The 18,792-nt window shown below is 44.9% G+C and overlaps 1 protein-coding gene across 1 annotated transcript in view; it reads left to right on the top strand.

Moving 5' to 3' along the window:
* The window catches only part of LOC135365809 (prostatic acid phosphatase-like), a 35,805-nt gene extending 17,273 nt beyond the window's left edge, over nucleotides 1-18,532 (top strand). Inside the window, exons 3-4 of the mRNA XM_064598522.1 lie at nucleotides 496-786; nucleotides 18,006-18,532. Of these exons, the coding sequence (XP_064454592.1) occupies nucleotides 496-786; nucleotides 18,006-18,429 (715 nt within the window). The 3' untranslated portion in view covers nucleotides 18,430-18,532. The remainder of the gene's footprint in view (nucleotides 1-495; nucleotides 787-18,005) is intronic.
* Nucleotides 18,533-18,792: the final 260 nt, after the last annotated feature.

Genomic DNA, 18,792 nt, shown 5'->3' with positions numbered 1-18,792 from the left:
GCTTTGCGTTTTTTACCGTTTTACTTTAGTGTTGTTCAGGGATTCACCAAATTTCTGCGATATGCTTTTCCAGCCTCAGTTCTGGCTTGCTTCTATGTTTCTGCTGATAAAAAATTTCTGGTCGTCATACTCCACTAGCCGGTTCATTTGTCGACCCTTCCATAAATATTTTAGTATTTACACTGCGTTACTCTGGCAAGAAGAAGAAATTTACAATCTAATATTATATATTGCAATGAATATAACTCAACGACTTCAATTCAGGTAATTCAGTTACCTGTGAAAAAGTTGTTTTTGCAGGTCTGTCCATCGCCATCATTGGCGAATGTCACTTTTCGAACGTGATAATTTCCGAGATGAATGTGACACGAGACATTCCAATTCCCGTGTCACATTCACCAAGTGTCATCTTGCGAAAATACCTTTTTAAAACTTAATTTATTAAAAATTCAGATGTGTCTGATTCTTTGTCTTCTTTGTCTTTTTATTCCTCAGGTTTTATTGCCCCAGGATGATTAAAACAATGCTGACGACATTGCTCTCATCGGGAGGTAGTCAAGGGAAACTTAATCCTGTACAGCGTGTGGCACAACTGACTGGCATTTCACCGACTGAATCCAGAAAGCTTTTAGACGCCACTGATGCTTTTCTGGTGCAGCACGAAAATAATCTCACACTACCTGATGCACTTCGGAGCCAAATACCGGCCCTCAAAGTCCTCAATGACGAGCTGTATCTGCTTCTTGGCGCTGCACTCTCGCCAATAATGGGTGGTGAGATGTTGAGGTAAGATGTTTTGCTAACCTTCATGATTGTGTTTTTTTTTCTCTCTCTCTAGTTCAATGTTGGTGCAGCACGATGCATTTTGGAAACATGATGATTATGTTCCTTAGGCAGTGTTTCATGTGCTGCAGTGAGGTAACATTATAATTACTGTGACCATTATGGGTAGAATTAATTCAGACTGTGAGACACATATTCTGGAATAAAACTGTGGACCCACTATACGAGATGGCTCTAGACAAAACGATCGAGACGAGGACAATATAACCTCAAGGAAAAGTAATCTGACCAAAAATTTGAAATTAATTAGAATCCATTCTTACGCACATGTGAATGCGTGCTGACCCTCTATATAGCGTCCTTCCATTGCATGTGTGCGATCACAGCCCTCGCGTGGCATAGTGGTTAGAATGATCGCCTTCTCTGGAAAGACTGGGAGGTAACACGGGTTCGGGGAATCCTGACTGTTCTGTCTGCGGTATTCCCAGAGGTTCCCCGTAGGCTTTTCAGACGAATGTCGGCATCATTCCCCTGAAGTCGGCCAAGGAGCAGGACGACTGTTGAACGTGCAAGCATACTGTGTTCACTTGCACATATATCACCAAGACTGTAGTGTTCCACCGGTGTTCCTTTTCCAACGTTGCTACACTGTAAAATAACTGGCCATTGGCAGTGTTGCACCAACATTGCAATATCAAATATTTTGCAATGTTGTTTCTGTAATATTGTTGCAAAATAACGAAGCCGGTCTTTAGCAATCAGCTATAGGCTACATGCAGATGTATCCAATATACTGTCATCGTGCAGTGCTAACGGTCTCCAAATTAACAGCGCAAAGACGAAGGTTGTCTCGTTCACACGCAAGACAAATATCTCTGTGTTTCGATACTTCTCCGACATTGAAATATGTCGTGTTGACAGTATCCGAGATTTAGGCGTTATTTTTGATGCCAAGCTGCTATTCCTTGAACATGTTACAGCGGTTCGTTCTTCCGCTCTTCGCACGCTGGGCCTCCTGTCATATACATGCAATGAGTTTCAGACTCCTGCTGTCTTCGTGAAACTTTACAAGTCCTATGCTCTTCCCAGGCTTGAATATGCCTCTGTTGCTTGGAACGCACTTTCAAGTACTGATACAAAGCGTCTCGAGGCTGTACAAAAACGAGCGCTCCATATCATACACAATGTTTTTTTTTACGGAAAAAAGTTGTTGTATGATATGACACACTATTGCACTATTTTCACCTTCACCCACTGGCCACACGTCGCTCTATCGCCGACGCCCTATTTCTGTACAAATGCGTCCATGCCCGTGTTGATTCGCCACTCCTGCTGAGCCTCCTAAACTTTTGTATTTCTCGCGCGGCTTTTCGTAATCCAGCAGTCTTCTACGTTAAACGCTTCTGCTTCAGCGATCCAATTACCCGATGCCAAATGCTTCTGAACTCGCCTCCCCCCACATGTGATATTTTCCACGCCTCCAGCGCATCCCTTGAACGCGACGTTATTTCTTTCCTTCATCAGTGAATTTTCAATCGTGATTCTTTCCTTTGTTTTGTACCGTATATCGTCTCATTCCATCTTATAACTTATGTGCTGCGCGTAATCTATGTATTGTAGTTTTGTTGCTGATGTTTCATTGCGTGTACTGCGTGGTATATTTGTCTGTAAATATGTAAGTACGTATGCGTGTTATGTAGTTTTGTTGCTGATGTTTCATCGCGTGTACTGCGTGGTATATTTGTCTGTAAATATGTAAGTACGTAGGCCTGTTATGTTTGTAATGTACCTCTGTTAGGATCCACTGTATCCACTGTGAGTTATGTGTATTGTGTGCGCCAACACCATGGCCTTAGCGGCCATTCTTGGGCACTAATAAAAATTATTATTATTATTATTATTATTATTATTATTATTATTATTATTATTATACGATATATAATACGACATATATTATAGACGATTTTATATTTTTTAGATTTTATTTATAGACGATATTATACGATATATTATAGACGATTATATTTAACGATATTAACATATCGTTCATGATGTCGCGCGGAGCGGACGTGTGTGGCTGCTGCGCTCGCTCGTTGTCGGGCCGCATGCAGTTTATTATCTGCTCGGGAGCCTGTTCCCGTAGTTTTCACTGCGAATGCGTCAACATCACCGATGCGGAATACGATTTCCTTGTCAGCGAAGGCGTGAGCAAGTTCAAGTGCGCTGACTGCACCAAACGACGGAATCCTGACGACTCTTTCGTTGCCTCCACACTTGCTACAGAAGCCGTTGACTGCGGGGTGCAGGTTTCGACGGATGACCTGCCTACGAACGCATGCAAGTTGCTAGGGACACTGTTGGAAAAGGTTAGCGCTCTCGAGAGGGAGGTCAAGTCCCTGCGAGCGGAAAATGGTGCCCTGTTTGTGCATCTTTCACGCAACACGGAACTTCTTCGAAGGTACATGTCGCAGTCAACCACCGTCGAAGACGCTGTTAAGACGCCGTGTGACAGATACGCGGAAGTACTAATTCATGGTGCTGCTGCTTCGTCGACATCCACCACAGCTTCTCCGACAAGCTTGACTCGTTTCGCACCGATGGGACCGCCGGCGGAAGAAATGGTTGGCCAGCGTGGTAATCAACGTCGCATCGCACGGCAGCTTCCCAACACGGTGGCTACCAATGATCGGAACAAGTTTCCAGAGCAGTCAGGGAGCATCGATACTTCGAAGGGGCCAGTGGACGATGAAGGGTTTCGTATGATCCTACCGAGACGGCGCGTCCAGCCATCGATCGGCTCATCCAAAGACAGTAAGTTGCGAGCTGTGGCAAAACCTCCGCGGGAGAAAGCCATCTTTGTATCCAGGCTGCATCCCTCGACCTCTAGTGAGGACCTGTCTGAGGTCGTATCAAACGCATTGAACAACGATCAGTTTACATGTACCAAGATGCCCGCGAGGCATGCGTCATACGCTTCATTCCACATATCGGTACAGGAGGCTGATTTTGATAGGCTTCTTTGCCCCAATGTATGGCCTGAAGGCTGCCTTTTTAGGCCTTTCCTTGGGCGGCTTCGCTTTGGTGCCAAAATTCATGTCGACAATCTTACGTCTGATACGACACGTGTTGACGGCGCCCCTTTAGGTTGCTAAATATCAATGCTAGGAGTGTTGTCAACAAAGTGGCGGAGCTAGAGTCAATATTACTTGCGTTCGATCCTGACATTACAGTAGTGACTGAAACTTGGTTGAACGAAAACATTCAAGATAGCGAGATCTTTCCTGATGGATTCAGCGTTTTCCGCCGTGACCGTGGTTCGCGTGGAGGCGGTGTAGCCATACTTGTTAAGGAGTGCTTCTCTGCATCAGTTGTTGAACATGACCACGGGTGCGAGATGGTTTGGGTTGCTGTAAAGAGTCACACCTGTTCGATTTTGGTGGGAGGATTCTACAGGTGCCCTCGAGCAAGTACAGATGTACTTCATGAATTGTCCCACTTTCTCGACACGAAATCTAAGGAATTTCCATCTGTGATTTTGGCTGGTGACTTCAACCTCCCGCTAATAGACTGGAAAAACATGTTGCCTGCAGCCGGATGTGAACACTCTCGGCTCTTAACTGATATTGCTTTTGATAACAACTTATCGCAGGTGGTAGATGCTCCCACGCGTAGGACCAATGATGGCGAGTCGTTGATTGACCTCGTTTTCTTATCTTACGCTGCAGCAAATACGCTAATTGATGTGTCGATCGCAGACGGAATATCTGACCACGATGCAGTTGTTTGCACATTGAACATGTCAATTAACTGGGGGACAAATATTGAGACCAACAAATATCGTGATTTCAGCAGGGCAAGTGATACTGATGTTGTGGACATGCTGGAAGAATCTTTTGACCGATTTGTTGTGCTTTGTGAGGATACCGCAGTCTCTGTTGACAAAAGGTGGCTTTTCTTTAAGAATTTGGCGCTGGAGTGCATCGAAAAGTTTGTGCCTTTGCGCACAGTGAAGCGGAAGAAGCGTAATCCTTGGGTAACGCGTGAGATTTTACAGTTGAAACGTAAAATAAATAGGATAGAAAGGTTCCATCCAGGGCACAAAGGCTCACTCCCGGTATTGCGTCAAAAATTGCGTTTACTAGTACGCCGTTCTCGTTTCCACTTCTTTAATGTTACTATGCACAACTTTCTTAAACATAATCCAAGACGCTTCTGGAGTCATCTGGTTAAAAAGGACAATAAGATTAAAGAGATTAAACTCAATGGGGTGGCAGTTGTCGACGGCGCGAGAATCGCGGATGAATTCAACGGGTGGTTTGCCTCTGTGTACACCAACGACGACTGTACAGAACCACCTTTCTCTTCTACCTGCTTTGGTCTGAGCGATGTCGAAGTGTTCACAGAGGGTGTCTTAGATAGGCTCCTCCGGCTGGACACGAAGAAGGCGTGTGGTCCAGACGGGATACCCAATGCTTTTTTACAGCGGTATGCAGAGTGGTGTTCAAAGTTTCTTTGTATCATTTACCAATCCAGTTTAAGATCGGGTGAAATCCCGTCTGACTGGAAGGTAGCCAAAGTGGTACCAATATTTAAAAGCGGTGATAAATCAAACATTACTAACTACAGGCCGGTATCACTACTAAGTACTAGTAGCAAAGTTCTGGAACACATTGTCTTTAAACACATAATTAGCGTTTTGGAAGAAAGTGATTTCTTGGTGAAAGAGCAGCACGGCTTTAGGCGAGGTTACTCAACAGTTACGCAACTTGTTCACATAGTTCATGACTTTGCCTCTGTTGTAGACAAAGGTGGTCAAACGGACGTTGTGTTTTTAGACCTATCAAAGGCATTCGACAGAGTTTCGCACACTAAGCTGTTGTATAAATTGAAAAACATAATAAGTAATGATCGTATACTGCAGTGGTTTCACTCCTATCTTACTAATCGTAAACAGTTCGTGAGTGTTGGTGGAGCCCATTCGCATTCCTTGGCAGTTCTCTCCGGAGTACCACAGGGGTCCGTGCTTGGACCGTTGTTGTTTCTAATTTTTATAAATGACCTCTGCATCGCCATTCCGGGAATCCAGTGTCGTTTCTTTGCTGATGATTGCATTTTGTATTCTAGTATAAACACTACTAACGACCAAGTCAAATTGAACAACTGTGTGCAATCTATTGTTACGTGGTGTGAAATGTGGCAGATGGAGCTCAATGTGAAAAAGTGTGTGTTCATGTGTGTTACAACGAAGAAAACGTCATTGTCCTTTCCGTATAGCATTAACACTACTGTGTTGAGTAAAGTGGAGAACCAAAAATACCTCGGTGTATCAATAGCATCAAACCTAAGCTGGGCCGAGCATGTTGAACAAGTTGCTACCAAAGCATCCCGTAAACTTTGGTCACTGAGGAGGACGATGCGCCACTGTACGCCTGCAACGAAGCTGACGGCTTACACTACGTTAGTGCGGCCAATTTTAGAGTACGCGGATATTCTTTGGGATCCCTACGTACAGACGCATACTAACATGCTAGAATCTGTGCAGAAAAAAGCCCTTCGATTTATATATAATGCATATGGTCAGCACACATCTTCGACTTCACTCTATGCTAAATCTGGTTTGCCAACCTTGGCTCAACGAAGGAATATTCGGCGTCTCAAGTTTTTGCACGATATAGTCGGCGGTACTAATGGGCTCAAGTTCTGCGATTACTTAACTTACAATTCGAGCCGATCCACAAGACTGAAACATAGTAAATTAATCCGTGAGTTTCGTTGCAATAAAGATGTGTTTAAATTTTCTTTTTTTCCTCGCACAGTACGAGAATGGAACAAATTGCCCTCTTGTGTTACACAAATTTCATCATCAACCCAGTTTTTACAAGGTCTTGTAGACTAACTTTCTTTCTTGCCTTCAGATGTTTAACGCTTGACATTTTGCACTGTGTATAGCTGTATGTTGTATGTGTTGTATGTAGTGTACTCGCCTCCTCTGCCATGGCCATCAAGAGATGGCCGGCAGTATCTTTCAAATAAATAAATAAATAAATTATTATATTTTTCGCAATGTTATTTTAATAACGTCGTTGCAGCATAACAAAAAAGCGGTCATTAGCAACATAACATGAATATTGCATGGCATTGTTGCTGCAATGTTGCTGGGCTTTTCGATAAAAATCGGTTTGCGAAACTTTTTCTAATTTTCTCGCATCAAAGGGACAGCGCGCCCTGTTAGTTTCAAACGGTCCCAATAGTTCGTGTTCCCCCACAGTTGAAAGCCATAAAACTTTGGTTGACATGTAAGCAGTGTCTCTCCGTGGGAAAGGTGACATCTGATCCCCCTTAGACAGTTTTGTTTTCCGCTAGAGGCGGCCTTGTGTAGAAGGGCAGCATAACTGTATGTTAACGGAAAGAATGGAAAATACAGCGTTCTTAGAATGCAGTGTCGGACGCACATGTGTTCTTGGCTTTGCGTACGTGACTGACCCGGACTGTGACATGTCGCGGGAAGGTTACATAAACATGGGATGACTTGGAGAGGAAGAGAGAGTGAGAAGAAAGTGAGGGTTGGCCGTAACAATTAGTCGTAGTAGTTTGCGTCGAGGGTCTGAACCAGCGGAGACTCATCGATATGCAATCCAGAGCGGGAGTCTGGAGGGATGCCCGGAGGAAGATGGACGGCGGCGCATTGATACCTGGAACCCACCTTCAACCTGAGGGTTCCTCTCCGGAGTCTCCTTCCAACAGCCCTAACGTCGTGGCAACCGAAGTTAGGACATAGAGGCCCAAGTGGCTGCGGCTGACCGAAGAGAGGGGCACCCGACGACGATGTGGCGAGCAAAGAGTCGGATCGACGAGGGCCTAGCTCCTGCGACCGAGCCTCCACGTGGGACGGTAGTCGCCGTCTTCGCTCTCGCCGTCACCCAGCCGTGGACCAAGAATGGAGAGCAGAGCTGATTAAGATAGACGGAAGCAGCAACCGAAAGCCACACGTGCTTGTCTGTTCCCATTTCTGATTCTCAGTATATACTATATGCAAACAATTAGTAGCCTGCTAACAGCTGGGACACCTTTGCAGTAGAAAGAAACCTTTGATGTCTTCTTGTATTGTTGACTGGTTTGATGAGTCGCTAACATTAATGATCCCAAGCAGCTTCCCAAGCAGCTTTAGTACCAGAATAACGAGCAGACCGTGTTGGTTGAATGTTGCACATTCGTGTATGCATGGCAGGATCCCTTCGTGATGTTTTATGATGCTCGACTATTGAACATTATGCTGTTTCACGCATTCGATCCCGTGAGGTACTTGGCTCCTCTCCTCCCTTCACGAGGCTCTGAAAGCTGTGCATAGTTTTGAACACTTAGAGAAAAACAAACAGGACAGCACTAACACCGTGTTCGTACTGTGGTGACGCTCTTGCACTGTCCTGCTTTCTCTCTCTCTCTCTCTCTCTGACACACACACATCTACAGCTATGCACAGCTTTTAGTGCATTGTGAGGTTCCTGACGGACCAAGTACATCACGGGATTGAACCAGTACATAACGAGATGAGACATCATAATGTTCAACAGTGGAGCGTCACAGAACACCAGAGTAGTAGAGGGGCAAGGATTAAATCGACATGGATAGATTCGACCATCGCTACCCTCTGATATCGGAGGATATTTGGAGCAGGATACTTTCCGCCCAAGGAGGAGCGCGAGCCAAGACCGCCCCCGCGCGTTTCGCGGCCGCGCGTAGAGAGGGGTTTCCTTCTCGCGTTTGAACATGCATGAACATGCAAAATACATCTTATTCCCTTTCCACATCTTTTAATACATCCCCGAGCGGGGAGTTTTCCTACCGCACTTAACATAGCATACTTTCCTCCTGAAGACATGCAAGCAATAGACATACACATTTGTACAAGTGAAAAATATTTTATTAATGCCAATTAAAGCCAATGATGCTTAGTAATGCCAATTAAAGCCAATGGTGCTAGGGGGGATTGCCAATTATGTTGCCAATTGTGTTGCCAATCTGTGTGAAGGAGAAAACCCCAGCGGAAAAACCTTCACACCTGAAACGGAAGAAACATACAAGACAACAAAGATGCTACAGGATGGCAATTAAAACATGAGAATGAAACATACTCACACATTTTGTTCCTTGATTTGACAACTTCCATAAGGGTATGAATCGATGGCATTGAATTGATAACGTTTATCATCATAGGGCATGAGAGCAAGCTTGGTATTCTCCAAGGTATACATGCACTGACGTTTGCTACATATTGATCTTTGCACATGAGATACCTTTTCACTATTGAACAACACATTTTTGTACACATCATGAAGCAAATGCTTGCGAAGTATATCCTTCTTCACTCCTTTTGCTCTAGCTATTTGATCATCGCCAACCAACTTTATCGAATACATTTTAGCCTTTAGAGCAACTACCTCCTCAATTATACGACCACCGGTCTCACACTTGAATCTAAACAACTTACCCTTATTTTTGTCACTGTACAATGCATGATCTCCAGGATATGATGACAGGTCCAGATGTTCATCTGCAATTTTCTTCAGTTCACCTTCATAATCGTCAGTCATCAACTCTAGGATAAAACTATCAGTGTCCGTGTACATGGGAATGACTGTACAGGAGAGCTTGCTCTGTAGAGTACAATAGAGGAACTCATACATGACATACTTCGAGTGCTCAAGCACGCAGAATCCAATCTGCAATGGGAAGTTACATTTGATAGTTCTTTTTTTCAATTCGTACAGCACACAATTCTCAGAGAGAATTTCGAAGTGAACACAGTCATTTGAACTGCTGTACCGCTCAGCTTCCTCTAGACTAAAGGCTACCTTAATGTTCCTGAAACGAGAAGGATTAAGAAGACTTCTTCCAAAGATACTATTTATAGAGAGCTTCATCAAGCTCTTCTCAAACTCTGTTTGTGCTGCTCTACGACGCTCAATGTTCATCATGATATATGGTTCAAATATCTTGCTCTGCTTGAATTGTAGTATTTTATGGATCTTGCTCACTTTCATACCCAATCTATAGTACAACCCCAGCAAGCGATAGTGCACAACATACCCTGTTTTGTCCATACATGTGAGAAGCAACTTCTCTTGAGCGGATGTCCTGTAATTAAGCTGCTCAATTAGTTGATGTTGGTACGTTGACAGCCAACTTGAGTCCACCTTCTGCTTGAGCGGCGCCAGCGGGAAATACCGTGTCTTCTCATGCAACTCTGGAGGGTATACTAGATCGCATACATATATATAACCGATAGCTGCATCCTCTGGGTGATTAACAAAATCGATACTCGAGAACTTTTCTTCAGGCACCCATTCGAACCCTCCAACTGGAAGGCACTTTGTGAGACAACCACCATACAAAGAATTGGCATCATAGTAGGCCAAATAGCTCGATGGTCTTTCTTCATCGTAATCAGGGCAATCCTTATTGTTAGCTCGAGCATAGCGTTTCGATTGTTGGCAAATACCTCCACGAATGGAGCCCTCAATCGTACGGTACATTTCTTCATCAGTGAAGAGCTCTATTTCCGCCGAAGTGTGCTTCAGAGCGGCTTGCCAGCTGAAACCTGGGAAACTCACAAAGCGAAGCACTTCCAACCCATACGTCTTCATGGATAGAAACCTAAAATGCTGCATTACATCCAACAATAACAGTGTGTCACATAACAAATAAAGGTTGTTGTAATCGGTGAGGGTCCTGCAAGAAAAGTGATTAAATATATCCTGTGCATAGGCATAGTCATCGTCGCTCACAGGTGTCCTAGTTAGATCATTAAAAAAAGCTTCCTTAGGTGGAAGACTTTCCTCTTTGTACACATCAAAGCTCTTAATGTAGGAATATGGAAAGACACCTTTCCGAGTCAGACGAAGAAAATCTTCGCCATATACCTGCTTCAGACACTTGAATGCTTGAACACCCTCAGAAACCATTAAACTGTCAACAAGACAGGACACTGATTGATTCAAATATTGAGTAGTGTCACGGAAAATGAAATTACCATACTCAAAGTTCCGTATTTTTTCACTACTTGTTGCAATAAGTTTGGGTGGTGTTTTCCATTTCATGTCGTGGAAACCACGAAGCAGAGAACTGATGTCATAGGCCAAATTGTGTACCAACACTGGTATCTTACCTTTATTTGCACAACCAACGTTGCATTGGTTGCACAAAGAGGCCAAAAAGTTTGGGCCATCATACCTACTGTGGTCATGATGACAAGTTTTAGGGTGAGCTTGATCAAAGAGAACACCGCAGTACTCGCACTGAATGGCTGCATTGTGTTTACTCTCTTGCTCAGCTGAGAATATTATAGGTGCTGGTTCGCTGTTATACATTGCTGCGATGTCGTGTAGAAGCATGAGATATTCTACACACTTGGAACCAGCATCAGGTCCCAAATATACATCTTTTGCAATGATCTGCGAGTCGTGAGTTCGTACTAGAACTGCACAAAATGAACTCATTACGTGGCGTTGTACGGCATTTTTGACTGCTGTATTAGGGTCCAGAATGGACTCAGTGTCAAGTCCTATCACATAAGGATAGGCGAACATATTGAAATATTGATTAAATTTTATTATATTTTTGCCCGGTGGTGGGAACTGTAAGATGACTTCCTTCAAGTTCCTACACACACGACGATGCCTGATTAGCGAATCATTTGTACAAAATCCACGAGTACATTTCTCGCAGAATACCCGACCGTTACGACTCATCAGAGCATTGAAATTTCTGATACCAAAAAAGTGATCATTCACTTCCAACAACTTAACACTATCACAGAATTCCGTTTTTGGTATGCGAGAGGCATGAATGTCCCATCTTCATACTTGTAAATAAACACACCAACTTGATTACGATTTTCCCAGAGATCTATATCAGAATATGAGACTGGACCCTCAGGCCACCACCTCACACGAGCAATAGGATTTGACTCACAATTTTCCAAGTATTTTGTATATGTTTGCCAATTATTTTTACGCCTCTTCTGAGGATGCAACAAAGCCAATGTGTTATATTTAAAGCACTCGTGAGGGGCGTTGGGTGGAGTGTCCACATTGGTAATTGTCTTCCATCTTTTTTTCAACTCATCGGGTATAGCTGTTTTACACCCAATGCGCTTCTTCTTTAATTTGGTGATAGTTACCTCAAGTTCCAAAACATCCCTGGAAACAAACCCACTACCAACTCGTTGATAGTTTTCCACGTTTTGCGAGAGTTCAGAAAAGCTCTCATTTAGTGCAACCATTATATCTGAAAGATTATGTATCTCTTGTGATGTTGTTGATATGTATGCAATGTTAGTTGTGATATTGTCACCTACTTCTTTCACCATGTGCAAAATTAGTCGCATATAAAATCGGACAGGTATACACTGATCCTGCAACATTCGTACTATATCATGCTGATACAAAAGAACATAATCGATTGGATCTTCCACACTGTCATCATGTGGAGAAGCAAACAGCACAAAACATCTATTATGACCACCAAATGCACTCTGAGTTAGAAAGAATGGTAGGTATGGAACTTCAACGCCGGGGTGGGCACCTCTAATATGTTCTGAGAGCTCTTGTACCTGATCGACATTTGGCTCTGGTGGTAATGGGTTGTTTAATTCGGCAAAATTGTCATTTTGAATGGCATCTATTGGAGTATCCGAATCAAACAGTCCATCATTCAGTAACATATTTAAATCCAATTCCCACTCCGGATGATTCGCTTCCACACCACCAACATCAATTTGCAAAGCTTGCTCCCTCTCCTCAATACGTTGTATTAATTGTTCAATACCATCATACCCACAAATTCCACAGCGAGGCACTAAATAAAAAAAGAAAATGGAAAGGTCTCAGTTATAATATCTGAAGATAAATCAAGAAAAATACTCACTCTCAGCAGGTCTAGTAAGAAACTTGGGGAGGAGGCAACACAACAAACAAGCTTTGGTCTCGAACTTGAGCAGGAGGCAGCACACCAAACAAAATTTGGCCTGGAACTTGAGCAGGAGGGCAGCACACACCAAACAAAATTTGGCAGGCAAAATGAAACAAGCACTGCAACCAGGGCAACAGAACTTGTTGGAGAAACACTGCACGCCATGCTCGAATTTATAGGGTGAAAATGTTGATGTGGGGGCGGGCTAGAGAAATCCACTTGTAGCAAAAGTCTTTGTAATAAACAACCAATTGCAAACTAAGGAAAAACGTAACCAATAGGGATAGTATGCACATCCTCTCCATCGGATTCCTTTTCAACATCCTCCTCACAGTCGACGATGGAAGCGCAGAAGTGCTACGCGGTCTCCGAGGACGATTGTATGTATAGAAAGTTTTCCCATTTTTCCCTCTCTAAAAAAATGTGATTCGTTGTTAAGATTCTGATTGTCTCCTGACGGGGGATCTTCCTCTTGTGAAGACATTGAAGCCACCACCCAGAACTTTCTTTATACAATATGATGAGCATCTGCGACGCTGTCGTTGTGGTGGATTGTGGTCATCGAATCCATCTCATTGGCTAGACAATAACATCCGACCTTATCTCGGTTGCCATCCAAGCTCGGATCAACCATGAAGCCCAGTGAACGATTTGCTTTGACGGTACAATGGCTGATGTACAAGGATTTGATGAAATTAAACTCCTATCGTAGTACATGTTGCAAGGACTTTTAGAAAAGTTAAATGATGACGCAGAGTTTTCATTTTGGCAAGAAAACAAACTGTCGAACGTTTCCAGTAATGCCTGTTCGCAGACGAAATTGAGACTGCGTCAGAGGGTGTAGGTCAATCACTAGATAACCAAATGGTTTCTCTATTGCCTGCTCAAATGCACTGATAAAGTATGGTAATTGAGCTTTGCCGAAGATCTGGCGTCCTAAAAGTTCCAGCTGCGTGCGTGACCTTAAATTATTAAATAATATTATATATGTGCTATTGTGAGATAATGTTCTATAGTTGACGTCGTTGTGAAATAAGTACTGACAAAGAAAAACAATGGATGCGTTCTTATGATGTGATGCTCTCGTATAGAGATGAACCATTTCTTGCATCACATTCTTCTCAGTCATGAGATCGTCGACTATAATCAAAGTAGGCACGCTCTCATCCCATGTCTTTGGTAGCTCTTTCTGAAATGTAACATCATTTGCGAATTCATTTTGCCAGGTCGCATCATATTTGCTAACGTAAAAGATTTGCTCTGGGACTACAGTGAATACTGTGTAGAGGACGGTGGTCTTCCTCTACATGAGCCCCGACCGGCGATGATGGTATGCCACGGAGCGGCGATGACCGTGGCCTATCTCCATGGCCGCGCCGGTGGAACTGAGGCAGGTGCTTCAGGCGCGTGGCCATCTTCGTTATTGTCCACGGCCCGCTACAGGGCTCCCCCCTCAGACGCGGAGCGGCGATAAGAAAGATGGAAGAATCACGTCTATACCGGAGGGAGAGAGCGAGAGCGGCCGTGGATGACGTGCACTACAGGACGAATTCGTGGGACGGCACAATACCCGTTGCGTGAAGCTCTCGATGAGCGAGGCAGATGAAGGGCGAATCGTTGGGCGTGAGAGTCGTGGCCTGGGGTGCCGCAACCGGCACGGGAGCGTGAGCTCATAGGGTCCCAGGAAATGATGCTGCGTACCCGTGAGGATTGCCGTGAAGACTGCCGAGACGCTGGCTAATGCGGGCCGTGGCGTCGGCGGCCGCGACTGCCGAAACCAGCAGGCGAGCACTTTGCTCCGTTGTCGCGGCCGGCTGCGAATGTGCGTCGAGAGGCGGAAGGGAAGTGGCGGGTAGTGAGTGTGCCGGGGTCCGTGCACAGCGCAGGGCTGTCCCCGGGATCCGTCAAGCGATGGTTGGTTAGAGGATCGTATGACGAGTGACCGGTCGGAGCGTTGCATGGTCGTCCGAATCGGTACCGTGGAGGGGGGCAGTACGTGAGCGTCGGCGCGTCAGTCGACAGGAGAAGGGCAGACGTGATGCTGTCGTCGTGAGCCGGACGGTGAAATGCTGCACGGCTGCAGAGGTGGGCGGGCCGTGCTGGACAGTGAGGCCGCAGGTAGAAAGGCGCCGGGTACGTTAACGGTGGGGTTTGCAGGCGGTGGGTCCAAGTATAGGGCGCTGTGGTAGTGCTCGTCGAAGGCGTCATCAGGAATTTGGGATAGTAAAGAGCCGAATTGCTCCGAACATGGTGTTCGTTGTTCGGGTCACCAAATGTAGAGGACGGTGGTCTTCCTCTACATGAGCCCCGACCGGCGATGATGGTATGCCACGGAGCGGCGATGACGGTGGCCTATCTCCATGGCCGCGCCGGTGGAACTGAGGCAGGTGCTTCAGGCGCGTGGCCATCTTCGTTATTGTCCACGGCCCGCTACAACTGTAAGATTTCTTAAAATGTTACGAACGAGATAGGTTTTACCCGACATGGAAGGACCGCAAATAATAACCCTTGCAGGGTGGATAAAAGCAAATCGACCTGCGTCAGACATCACGATGCAAAAGTAAATGAGACAATGAATAAGTGATAGTGTGAGAAATGGATTTGTTGTACATCTCACCAATCGATTTGATCGTCTTGACTTTTTGCGGAACGACGCTTCATTTGTATAAGACGCTCGTGTGCGAGGAACCTCCTCACAGCTTCTGCTTTTGCTTCATATATTTCTTGTTTAAGTCGCCATTTTTTCTCGTCCGCCGTCTCCCGCTCATCATCATATTCCTTTCCAAAACATCGAGTGAAAAGCTTCCATGCAGCTCCCATTTTGTGTAGAAAGTTGATAGGTGAGTTGATCGTTGGTAAATGACGATTAAAACTCCCCGCTCGGGGATGTATTAAAAGATGTGGAAAGGGAATAAGATGTATTTTGCATGTTCATGCATGTTCAAGCGCGAGAAGGAAACCCCTCTCTACGCGCGGCCGCGAAACGCGCGGGGGCGGTCTTGGCTCGCGCTCCTCCTTGGGCGGAAAGTATCCTGCTCCAAATATCTTCCGATATCAGAGGGTAGCGATGGTCGAATCTATCCATGTCGATTTAATCCTTGCCCCTCTACTACTCACCAGAGATACTGGTGTGCAACACCAGAGCACACACATCAGAGGTCCTAGTGTGGAACATCAGAGAACAGACAGTAGGAATACCAGGGAATTCTGATGGTAACATCAGAGAAGAAATCAGTTGACGATACAAGGAATGTCCTAAATCACAGCCACCAAAAACACCAGAATGATTCTAGTGCTTTTTGCTATAGGGAAGGCATAAAACAAGTTTTTGTACACATGATACCACTTGAATGCAACACAAGCTTTTGTTGCATTGCCAGAATACAACAGCCTTAAACCTTACTTAAACCTGAGAAAAAACATGGACTGTTACAAACATAGTGCTGTTTGAATGTAACCCTGAAACGTTTCGAAAAACATAATTTATGACCGAAACACATGAACTGCAAGATTTCGATTTACCTTACTCGAAACTTAGACAAGGTATGTGCTGTTGCACACATGCAACTACTTGAACGTAACCCTTGAGGGCTCTGGAAGAGCACCTTACTTGTGACCAACATAGTAGTGATAGATATGGCAGTACGTAACAGTGGGCCGCTCAGGTTACATGCAACACGCACGATAAGATACCTGGGAACAATGGGTTCCCAGGTTTCAATAACTCGCGCTGCCAGGATAAGGTAACGGTTAACACAGTTAAACAATGGGAACTCATGTGTCAATAGTGTTTGATAGACACCTGGATGCACATTTAGTAGCATTTGAATGACACGCAACGATGTTTAATAACACGCAATGACATATAATAACACGCAAATGAAATTTAATAACGCGCAATAACATCCGATGACATTTAATAGCATTTTCCGATCGGGTTGACGTCACGATCAGTCCGTCACCCAGGTTGCTTGCCGCGTTAGAGCGTCAGGTAGATTGGTTGGTTTCTGACCATGTGTAGTTTTGGTTTCGGCCTGAAATTCCCACCAAGCGCCCACTAGCTTTTAGGTTTTGGCCGTCTGTAGTTTCGGTGTCGGTTTCAAAAATTGATGTCTCCGATTGCCGCCGAAGTTGGTTGCCCTTTCTGAGCACGTGTAGTTTTGGTTTCAGTTTGACATCTGTATGTTTTGAGTGGTGGCCAGATGCCCCCCCCCCCCCACACACAGTTTCAAGCTTTTGACTGTCTGTAGTTTTGGGTTCATACCACAGCACGCTCGTTTCGCTGTGACAATGCCAAAGCATTTTCTGGTGATATAAAGTAAGTGTACACGTAGAAATTTCACAAGAAAAATAAAAAATAAAACATGGTTGGCCAGTTCTATGTGAACCTACTCAAGAGAAAGCCAAAGAAGCAGAAGAATATCGTAAGAAAGATTTGCAGAAGTCGTGCACAACAGAAATTTTCAGTTCAACTCGGCGTACTGTAAGGGCCAGTTCTCACTTGGCGACGCCCGACGCGGCGGCGTCAGCGGGCGGCGGAAGTAGAGGCGCATTTCCGCCGCCGCGTCAGCGCGCACGATTTTCATGTTCCCACCACAGTGGCATTCCGCCGTCCAAAGCAGACGAAAAATCAGGAGGCGTGACCTTTCTGTGTCACCTAATTGGTCGCCAGCTGTCGTTCTCGGCAGCTCTCGCCGATGTCGTGAAAGTATGTCGGCATAGCAGTTTTTTGGCTCGACCTCCCTCCTCTCCCGGCTCCGGAAATGCGCGTCTATTTCCGCCGCCCGCTCACGACGCCGCGTCGGGCGTCGCCAAGTGAGAACTGGCCCTAAGTCTCTCGAAGCATGTGTGTGGTTGGTTCACCGATCAATCAGTTGACCAGCTCATGCGCATAGCTGCTACCAAGAACACAAGGATCCTTCTAGATCCTGGATTTTGCAGCTCCTGAACAGTTGTGTTTCCTTGGTAAAAGTTCTGCCGAGCGAGCGCGTCCTCTTGGAGCTCTCCGACCACTACGAATTTACCAGGTAGTTCTTGTTGTCGCCCTGCTTCAAAACTGCGGGGCAGGCGGTTGCCTAGTTATACAGGGCTTTTTTTTTTAATTCTTTACAAATGGCCAGTTATATGGCCAGGCGGACATCCTCTAGATGTCACACTAATCATTGCGTGTCAGTTAAGTAATGATTATTATAATAACTATAAAAATGTCCACAATAATAATAATTATTATTATTTTATGATTATTATTACAGAGACATCGCTGAAAAGGTGCAGAGCTTCTTCAGTCCACGAGGATCAAAGACAGTGCCTGGCATGAAAGGATTTGCTCCGTTGGATATCCCCGAAAGTGACGTCACGAAAAAGAATCTCCACCTGTATTCTTATCACGATCTAAATGTAATCGCTGTCATGTTTAGTCTGAACAATAGCACTTTAAAGGAACGACCTCCTTACGGCTCCACAATTTTCTTCGAGGTTAAAAAGCCGAGTGGTCAAAATGAACGTCAGATTGAAGTATTCTACAGGAAAGGGACCGAAAAGCGAGTTCCTGTTCGTATAACTGGCTGCCCGGCTCCGTGTACAATTCCCAAGTTTAACGACTTTGTGAAGAAAACCTTCAAGCCTGTGACTGCCGAACAGTGCGGAGTAAGCGAGGAGCAGTTTGTGCTACTCTGATATATTGTCTCGCGAATGATATATCTAATTTGGGGATTTATCGACGCACACATGGAAGTTCTGTATAACATATATGGAGTAATAAAAAGCTGGATGAAGTGCACTTCGCGCAAATATGCGTTCATGGTTTATAGAGGCTGGTGTCCAGGCGCAGTGGCTGACTCAATGGACTAGAACTGCCTACGGTTTTTACTGCATTGACTGCTGTCAGCCTACAGGATTCTTACCGCTATAGCTGAGACGTGTGTACCCATTCGGTACCGTACTCAATATTTCAAATACCTTTGTTGTCATTTTTGTACCTTCCTTAGCACGAACGAAGCAGCAATGACGATAACCATCGTCATGTGGAGCGGCCCTTAG

Source organism: Ornithodoros turicata, chromosome 8, assembly GCF_037126465.1.
Source record: "Ornithodoros turicata isolate Travis chromosome 8, ASM3712646v1, whole genome shotgun sequence".
NCBI classification, from domain to species: Eukaryota; Metazoa; Arthropoda; class Arachnida; order Ixodida; family Argasidae; genus Ornithodoros; species Ornithodoros turicata.
The sequence above is the reverse complement of the archived record's forward strand: the minus strand, read 5'-3'. Positions and strand labels throughout refer to the sequence as shown.